The sequence below is a fragment of the Halyomorpha halys genome, unplaced genomic scaffold, assembly GCF_000696795.3.
Source record: "Halyomorpha halys isolate HHAL.00 unplaced genomic scaffold, Hhal_1.1 Scaffold353.1, whole genome shotgun sequence".
Lineage (NCBI taxonomy): Eukaryota > Metazoa > Arthropoda > Insecta > Hemiptera > Pentatomidae > Halyomorpha > Halyomorpha halys.
In genome coordinates, this window is record NW_027105574.1 from 579,753 (window position 1) to 590,527 (window position 10,775).

General features: G+C 29.2%; 1 protein-coding gene across 2 annotated transcripts in view; it reads right to left on the minus strand.

The window, feature by feature from the left end:
* The window catches only part of LOC106681625 (A disintegrin and metalloproteinase with thrombospondin motifs adt-2), an 84,018-nt gene extending 73,857 nt beyond the window's left edge, over window positions 1–10,161 (minus strand). For both annotated transcript variants that reach the window (XM_067052180.1, XM_067052179.1), the window contains exon 1: window positions 10,052–10,161. In XM_067052180.1, coding sequence (XP_066908281.1) covers window positions 10,052–10,150 — 99 coding nt within the window. In that variant the 5' untranslated portion in view covers window positions 10,151–10,161. The remainder of the gene's footprint in view (window positions 1–10,051) is intronic.
* Window positions 10,162–10,775: the final 614 nt, after the last annotated feature.

The following is a 10,775-nucleotide window of genomic DNA, read 5'->3' on the forward strand; positions in this document are numbered from 1 at the left end:
CAACAGATTATATTATTATAAACATGGTGTAGTAGAGTAAGAATTATTATCTGAAATGTTATTTCGAACATTGTTGAGTAAAGACTGCAATAAAAGTAGCCAGTAATTTATTAGATTGTAGGAAGGTGACCGAGTGGCTGTCAATAAAGGTACAAAATAGTAGAAAAAACTATTTAATGTAAACTAACGTTTCGCCTCACTTTGCATGATTTCGTGAGACCTGATCCTGATCTAATAAAGTCAAAGAGTGGGACTATTATATGGGACCCGGACTATCTTCATGCAATGTATTTCCTACGGTCAACTATCTTTTTCGAAAATGAAACATTTATTAGTTCAGTTTTTTCGAAAGTTATAATTTTTAGAAGATAAGAAAACCTTTTTCATAGAGTAATTGCTTGAATTTATTAATATTATTTATACATTTATATAATTATTCAGACGGATTAACACGTACACTTTTTTTCATTTTTAAATTATACCATTAAAAAAAAAAAGTAGTAGACATCTTTTAAATATGAATTCTCAATAAAACTCAAGATATGTACAGAAAGTGCCAATATTAGTTCAAAAAACTGAAAATGATACATCAAATAGATTTGGAGAGAAAAAAAAAAGTTTCATATGCTATTATGTAGTATTGCAGGGATTCTGCCTCCCCTTAAAACCATTCTTTTTAACCAAGACCGATTTGGGTAATTTTTTATCCTTGTAAATAACTTCAGTATTTAGCTTCTAAAACTATAAAATAATATTATTACTAATAGTGCCGTAGAACTTTTAATTCTCTTTAAAAACAAAAATATTTTGGTTGATGATGACGAAGAGGTCACAGGCCGCTACTAGCGGTCCTCGCAACGGGACCCTACTCGTACGTCCCCGTCTTTATCTCTATCTCCTTCTAAACCTCTTCCACCAATATCAAAATAATCATTCACACAAAAAGGTTGGCGATATTGAAAACAAAAAACATTTATGATTATTACTAGTCGTAGTATATAGGCGCTGAAGAATAAAAATTAATTGAATTCCAATTTCAATAAAATAAAATATTAGAATTAGAAAGATCCAGTCGTTAGTTTGTAAAGTATGCGTTTAAAATGAGATCAATTAATTTAATTTAAGCTCTAATTTTGAGAAATAATAAAGAAAAAAAAATCGTTAAATATAGTCTTGCACTTCTTATATATTTTTATTGCTTTTGGTATACACTTTAGTTTTCAGCAAAGCTTGGCTGTGTCTGGGTGTACAATGCTGTGATAAACCCAGCTCTGATATACGACTGCGATACCTAGAAAGCAGAATCGAGATATTTGTAAGGAAAATACTCTGCATAATAACGGAAGTGATCTAGGATCTGACTTATAACTCAAAGAGGAGAAGAACTAAAAGACAACTGCTTGTAAAGACTGGTCAACCAACATTTCTTGATGTGAAGACTAGAAGGTTAAGATGGGAAGAGCATGATGCTCGAAGCAATCCATCAGGATGTCTCTAAAAAATAACGAAAGCCACTTTAGTTGCCAAGAGACCACGTGAGAAGCCAAAAACCAGAGGGAACAACAGAGAAGCGAAAGAGCTACATGCAGCAAACTGGAAAGCAATAGTCCAAGAAAGGGAGTTGAGGTGTCACCATAGCAGCCTCGTGTCTGCAGCGGCACCTATTCGAATCCGGTCTGCAGAGATTGGTTTTTATTTCATTTATGAAAATTTGACCCTACCACTCTGGTTAAAATAGGTTGGTAACTTTAGATAATATAAATAATACTCATCTAGATTTTCTTTTATGCCAACATTTTAAGAGGATAATTTCAGTTGACAAGAAATTTCGATCTCCCATGTTATTTAAGCCAATAGTTAAGTTCATCAGTGTATTCATCAGTATTCTCTTTGTGTTTCATTTCAGTGTAGGGCAAGACACACGATAAGTACTACCATGAAAATCTGTTTTTATGACGCTGTATGGTCCACTTACTTAACGAATCGACTTTAAGAAAAAAAAACATCTGTTTTTTTTTGTTCATTGTTTACCACTGGTGTTTTTGAAACAAAAGTGCCCACACCAAATAATATTACCCAAAATATTATTTCCAATAACAAATATAGATAATTTAATTGATTATTAATTATTTTATATATGATACAAAAGGAGCAATTAAGTTAAGTTAAGGATTGAGCCAAGACTTATCTTGGAGATTTGGTTATCGGTAGTGGATTAGTGTAATCGGAATCGAATCTCCTGTTTCACTAAATCATTTATTAATATTTAGATTGTGATTCTATTTGTTCTTATGTATCTTCAATGAATGGCACGCGTTCTTCTCTTCCAAACCTGGTCATTTAACACTAATTTTTTTCTCAATGCGTTTTCTAAAACGATTCCACACTAGACTGATTGAAAAAGAAATTTTTAACTATTTAAATACAATGTGTGAAAACTAACATCTTAGCAGTTTAAAAGAGATTCTGCTCCATTGAACATAACACAAACAAATAAGCCCTACAACATACACAACAAAAGCAAAGGTCGGTGCGAAGAATAGCTGAACCTTGTGAATTGAAAAGTGGATACAATCAGAAGCTATAGATACGAACTCCTATTTATACTAGTCTTTGGAATTCGTGGAGTAACACAATAATTTATACAATAAAATTTTCGAGTGATTCGCTTTTTAATTATTTATTATGTCTATTAGTTGAAAAAGAAAATAAAACATTCCAAATTCACTAGTCTTTTTTTCTAACATTTAATACCAGTAGTTAGCATTTTTTATTTATACAATTTAAACATCAGAATCAAAAACACAATAACATTAAAATATGGAAAGTATAGTAAGAGAATACTTAGGGATTGTTTCACATCGTCCCTAGCCATGCCCTTTCCGCTTCCCTTCTGACCAGTCCATTCATCAATCACTTCAGTCAATTAAACTTCTAAAACGGATGATTACAATTAGTTTGTATTTCGGGTTTGAGAATATTAAAAAACGGACGAAAAAAGATTTTTATATAATTGGATATAGAGAGAATCCTGGCGATCAATGAAGACGACATGAAAGAACAAATATATTGAAATATCTAGATAACGGACAACCCCGGATTAGTTTATCCGTTATATGAAGGTTTCCGTTAAAAAGGGGTGAACATAAAAAGAAAAAAAATTAACTAATAAAATTATGTACATATCGGCGCTTAAGATACTAGTTGTTGAGAAAATGAAGGGAAAATTCACAATAAATAACAAACATTATTAAACTTTTTATCCTTAAAAGCATTAGATTTTTTTAAAAAAACCTAAATTGACGAAAAAAAATAAACATTAACAACTTTAATACTAATATTATCAATAACAATAAAAACCAATATTATTAATATCCAATTAATAAAATTGACTAAATATAAAAGCAAAGTCATTTCATAAAAATGATTAATTCGCATTATAATAGGAACATTTTTTAAACAAATTATCCAACCAAATCTCTTAAATTTGTAACTCCTCTATGAATAGGATTTAACAAGAGAGTGGAGTTTTATGCAGAAACAAGACATTTAACATTATACAATGAAAAATTTGAATTCATGTTATGGTAAGGTATAATTTTAATACAACGCTACTGTTCAAACCTCCAAAACAAAAAATAATTTATAATTTCGTGGGTTGTACTGGCACAAATATTACAATTTTGAGATATTTCGTTGCATGTATTAAAAATTAGAAATTTCATAGCATAATTTATTACAATTAAAAATAATTTCCAATGGTGGAGTTTCTGCATTTAGGAAAATAAAAATCTCGCGAAATGAGAAATGGAACAGAGTATCCACTAATACCCATAGTTCATTGGCGTTAAGATTAGTAGCTACATGAGTTACATTAAGTAATACGAGGACTCAGGTTCATCAAGGGAATATTACTTAATGTAACGGATATAGTACAAGAGCCGGGAAGGAATAATAAAACCTCAAATAAATTCAAAACCTCAAAAAAACATTACTTTTTCATCCGGAGCTCAATATCTTAAAAACTACCAACAACAATAAAAAATCTAAAAGAACATTATTTAATGAAGAGTAAATTTGCTGAAATATTAGCCCTAATAGAGCTATTTACGTCCAATAGTTCTCGAGATATAACCTTTTAAAAAGCAACATTTCATAAAAATGTACTGACATCAGTAGTTAGTTAATTTATTTTGAGAAATCTATATCTCAGGAACTATGTGACGTACATATGTCTATTAGCAATCAAATTAAAGCTGGTTTAATGAACTTTAGAGTAGTTTATGACCTTTACCTTCCCAGGAATAGTAATTTTCATGATATTAACTCACAAAATGTTAATTTCTAGTTATTCGTATAAAATGTTGAATTTTTGAAAAAATATATCTCTAGACCCATAAGACGCACATATGTCTGCCAACATTCAAAATAAAGAAAATTTAACTTACTATAAAGTAGTTTATGACACTTATCTTCGTAGGGGTAGTAGTTTTTATGATATTCACATATGGATATAAATTTTGCAAATGAAAATTTGTCTGAACAACTATAAATCAATTTATTTTAGCAAATGTCATGAAAACTACTACTCCTACGAAAACAAACGTCATAAACTATTTTATAGCTCATTAAACTAGCTTTAATTTGAATGCTAATATACATCTGTACGTCAAATGGTTTTTGAAGTATAGATTTTTCAAAATAAATGCACTAACTTCTGAAATTTCAGTACGTTCCATACATTTTTATGAAATGTTGCTTTTTAAAAAGCTATAACTCGAGAACTATTGGACGTTAATAGCTCTATTAGGGCTTACATTTTAGAAAATTTACTCTACTTTAAATGATGTTCTCTCAGATTTTCTATTGTTGTAGTTAGTTTTAACTATATAGAGCTCCAAATGAAACATTAATTATTTTTAACTTTTGGAAAAGCCGCCATTTTGTATTCCCCCTACATATACTTGGCAGACTCATCAATTTTGACTAGTAATTAATTATACATAGTTTTTATTAAGGTAATGAAAAATTCTGGTGAAATAACTGCCTTTTTTCTTCTCTTGGGCTCTTGTACTAAAACGCCAATGGATCAGAAACTGTCAGATAAACAAATAGTATCAGACCTTAATTTGTAATTATGTATTGCAATATTATATAAATTTACAAGTTAACATCAGATAAAAAAAATTGATGAACTTGGAAAATGTGCAAGAAAGGGTTCTTCGAAGCAAGTAATGGCAAGTTCTTGAGAAAGTATGTATTAATATTGACTTGATATCAATGAATAATTATAAATATGAATAGTGGTGGTATGTACCTGCCAAGTTGAATTTTTCCCAACATAAAAAGGGTCCAGAGTTACAAAACATCTCATTCCCTCTCAGAATGCACTTTATAGAAAGTATAACAAAAAATTAAACCCATGGAGTTTTACTTATGAGCCGATAATAGATTTACTAAATTAGACCCAAACTCCCCGGGAGGAGGTCCGGATAAGCGTTAAATAAAAAATTTATAGTACATTATATCACGTAAATTTATTCTACTTTGACTTTCATAAGTACGAGACAGCCTTAGGCTTTTTTACGTTTATCGTTTACATTTAGGAACGCCTAACATCTAAACATATACTGGTAGCTTATATTAAAAATTGATTCAAGAAAAACATAAAAATGCATGAATTACATTCATTTATTTAAACCATAAAGATTTTAAAGAAAATCCAAATAAAGATGTCTGAAAACAAAATGCTACGTTAATAATAATTCCATGGAAAATTAATGAACTTAGGACGATATATAGCTTGAAATTGTCAGAAGTTTGCAATTTAGAAGATTGTATATTAAAAAGGAACAAAATATTAATTTAGCAATGCTAAAAAAAAAAAGAACAATTGATGTAGATAATATATTCTATTACATTAATACATTAATACAAATGCCTTAGTTGCGAGTGGCAAATTTGGCAAGATTACATTATTGTTTAATGTATTCTTGTGGAGCTGGTGAAGCCATTCAGGAAGATATCTCGATAGACTGCACATGAAAATGTTGGTAAATACGACTCGCAACTTCTGGAGGAAGCTCCGAGGTGGTAATGGAGTAACTGGTGTCCATGAATGTGGTCTCGTTGCGAGATTAATGTATACTACTCTGATTTGTAATTAGAACACACGTTTTAAGTTTGGACATGATCCGAGTAATTATTGAATTAAATTACTGAATATAAAACTAATAACAAATTAAATTATAAAAATTGTTTATAATTATTATTGTTGAAGAAATCATAGAAGTATATATTTGGTGAATAAATTATTGTACAATATGGATAAAAGGACATTCTAGAATTTATTAAAACGAATTAGCAGCAAAACTGACTAAAAAAAAATGTCTCTTTCCCACTTCGAATATTTTTTAACTCCCTTTTCCCATAATAAGAAATATTTAAAAACCGAAACAAGGACTAAGGCTACAAACAAGGACGAACAGTACATATATTTTGCCAGACTTCTAACGACAAACTATGGCAAAATCAATCATAGAAAATTTTTTTTGTGTGTTATGATCTCTTCTTGTAACATTGTGACATGTACATCGACCAACCTACTCGCTATAATTGTCTGTTTGAGGACTCAGATAAGTAAGGCTTCCACGAACGGCGGGAGTTGAGAGTTTCATGCCGTTATTCAATTTTTAGGAGCTTTTTAAATATTGCTCGATTTAACTATCTTAAAATTTCCTCTTACCGTTTTAAGCTAATATTTCAAAAGTGATATAGGACCGTCGCTCCTCGGAGGGTCTTAGCGGGGCGGGTCCGGCGGAGAAGGATAAACTTTTTTTGAATCATATAAATCCAAAAATTTTTATTAAAGGTATGTATCAAACACATACGTTTAACCATATGTACTTGCACTATTCCCCACTTTTTTACAAGGATAAATATCAATTAATGAATACAATTATTCATCATGGAGAGATACAGATAAATATGTATATAAACACATACGTAGATTTGTTTAAAAGGCATGAAATTCACTATCGTATGAATGCTTTATAAAATTGTATAATTATAAATTTTAATAAACCCGATGGTCTTGGAAAATATCGCTCATATTGAAACACGATTACTACGCCTGTGTTTCGGACTACATTGGATGTAGGGATTCCTCAAGAATCAAGAAATATTTTATTCAACATTACTTACATTCATACTATTAGGTGCCACGTTTCGTTCACTTAGTAATTATAAATTTTCCCTTTCTGCTTCCTTTTATTTTTATAAAGACTTTATACCTCGATGGAAACTTTGGCCAATAAAATAAGATAAAAATAAAGTCGTTTCTTTTTTTTTATTATAACCAAATAACTTTACTATAAAAAAGAAGAACATATTAGGATGTGAGCAAAAAAAAAAAAATAATGAAACAGTTTTAACATTCAGACATAGTAATACAAAATTATATCCAAGTAAGTAGTAAATCATTTTATCGGGTTCGTTTTATGTAGTAAGGATTAAGGTAAAACAGACTACGTAATACGTAATACGTAAATACGTAACATAACAACCTGTGCATTATGTTATTTATAAAAAAAATATAAAAGTATTAAATTTTCGTTTACAGATAAGTGAAAGTATTTTATAAGTTATTTTATATATATCATTACTTATATATTTATTGCTTTTATTACATTTAGTATCTTTTTATATTTTAAATTTAATATTATATTTATTACTTTCAGCTTAATATACTTATTCATTTTATTTTAATCTTTGTACGCATGTGTTAGAGTGTTTTTTAAAAATATTAATAGATTGAATAAACAGACGATTATGTTGGGTTTTATGTAAGTATATATCTTTTTACTGTATTTGAAATGTCTTATAATTAATACTTCTGATTTTAATTTTTGATGGAAAAAAAAGAGAGAAAATTTTAGAATTGACATAATGGAAAAATTAATCACATTTAAAGAACGATAAAAAGCTAGAAAAAAAAATTAAAATGTGTAAGGGAACAAATAATAAATAATACAAAGGAAAATAAATCACGTATAACTTTAGCACATAATTCAAAATTTTTTATAATGTGACAATTTACAAAATTGTATACTGTCACTATTTATATTAATAGGATTATAAAAATGTTTTCTTTATTAGTCATAAGTATGCTGTGTATGAGGCAACACAATGAAGTTGGGAACCTCTTCGTGGTACGGAAGGAGGATACAATTTTGGACTTCTCAGATTCCCCCTTTGACTATGCAGTACAGACTTGTCATGTCAACATCCATAACTTATGAAATATTATTTTTAAAAATGATTGTGTGACTGAAGTACTTGATAATGTTAAATATTTCAAATATTTACTAAGTACTCTGACGTTAAGTCATGGATCTCGAACTTACAGATAAAATAACGTTTCCTGATGGGATTTTTAACTAAGCAACAATAATTTAGTGATATCAGGGCCCTGTCTCATAATGAAAGCTAATAGTATTAGTTCAAAATACAAGTATAGAAACAACGTGCTAATTACACTAATACTTATTTTTTCATAATAGGGATGACTATTAGTGATATTACAGGAGTCAGTGTAATTGTATTAAGTTAAATCGACAAGACTAATAGTATTTGCTTATACTTTATTATGAAACAGGGCCCAGATTAACGGTTTGCTATGTCAAATCGTAAAAACACAATTACATTTTTCCCAACTATTATAAATATTATAATTAATAAAACTTTTAAAATAATCAGCTAATGTTTAACATTAATTAATTCAGAAATTTTGTGATATCTCATATTTTTTATTCCATCTAACTTAATTTAGATTCAAATCCAAATCAACCAGGTCTTGACGCAATCCTCCCACCTACGCTTCGGTCTACACCTCGGTGCAGTATTTTTTAACATTTTAGAGATCCGTTCATTGCTAAATCCTACTACCTTACACACCTATCTTATTCGCCGCAATGCTATAACCTAAATTATATATACCGGGAGCGGTTCCCTCATTTCGGCGTTGTGTAGCGTTATAAATTCTACGGTTAACTCATCCTTTTTCGGTCCGAGTATTTTACATAATACTTTATTTTTAAAAACCTTAAGGCGTTGTTCTTAACTTAGTGTTAGGCTACGTTTCGCATCCGCAAGAACAGTAGGAAGTATAATATTTTTGTAAATTCTGATTTTTAATTTACTGGACATATAAGTTTCCAGTATACTGAACCTAGTTGTTGCTAAAAAAAAAAGCCAATAGCTGTCAGTATCAAAGATCAAATTTATTTTTTAATTATTTTCATAAAAGCTTTTTACAAACATTCGAAGGTGTGCAGATATGATACTATTTCAAATTTGAAACATTGGCCAAAATTTAATGTAGAAGTTGCCAGTAATATCAATTTATCTTTATTTTATTATAGAAAATACAATTGGATATATCAAAAACCTAAAAATAAAATCAGCTATACTACCATAAGTGCTGTCAAATGAATATATATAGATTAAAAAATGACAAATACTTTTAAAATTTACTAATTCATTAAGTATTTATGTAATAAATCAATCAAAAATTAAATATATATGTATAAAGGGAGAGTCATATTCATAAACTTATAAGAGTTTATATACATAATTTATATGCATTCTTCTCATTATGCATAATTTACACCATTTCTTCCCCGACCTATAATGTTTTTTTTTCGGGGAAGAGGGTGCAAGAAAGATTCTTGTTTTAATTTTACATTAAGTTGTACAATATCAATTAGTAATTGATTCAGACTTTTTTTTTTTAATTTTTTTATTCGCACTTTATAAGGTTTTAATGTATTTATATACAATTATTGGAGTCCTATCAATGGGTAGTATCATGCCATTGTATAACTAGCATCACATTTACATTTATATGTTTTTAATACAGTTGTAAATATTAATAAATAAATAAAAATATACAATTCACAATAGTATATTATACCACTTTCTTAATTCTCCCGTTAAGTCAGTGTTTAGTTTCGATTAAAATGGCCGAAACAATAAATACTTGTTCATTTACCTGAATTAATCGCGCAAAGGAATATGTAGCTAGAAAGGCGATCAGAAAGGAGAGTAGCATTGTGAAGGTTGGTAGGCATGGCTGAGCGCCCGGCTTCATACTGGAGCGGTTACCATCCACAGCTCCCCCACCTTCTCCATTCCCCTACCAACAGCAAACTATCAAAATTTTAGTCATTAACTGAGAAACATTACTATTTTTTCAAGTAAATGATCTAGGATGGAATAAATGCGTTTCAGAATGAGCTTTTCCAGGATTTTGTCCATCATGGGTAAAAGAAAATTAGACGGTATTATAGTTTCGGGTATTATTTTGACTATATGAATGTCAAAGAGTTAGAAAAACACATGGAGTGGAGTCAAGCATTATATGTGTGAATAAGGAATATATTAGTTTTTCGAAGAAGATGTTTAGGATTATATTTGAACATCCAGAACTTTTTAGTGGTCGTCCATAACGATCTGCCTATCGCTATAAGATTTACATTAGGCGAAGTGAAATTTTAATTATTTAATTTGTTTTTTTAGATTTTTAGTCAATTTAAATAAAATTGTTCTCAATTTTGTCAGTTAAATATAAAGTCCTGCACCACTTCGATCTTTCTATCTGTTTTTCGCTTAATAAATGCGAATATGCAGAGCAACATTTTTTTTAATAATTTATTTATTGATATTTACAACTGTATACATATATACACATCAAGTAAATTTGTTGTAAGTGATAT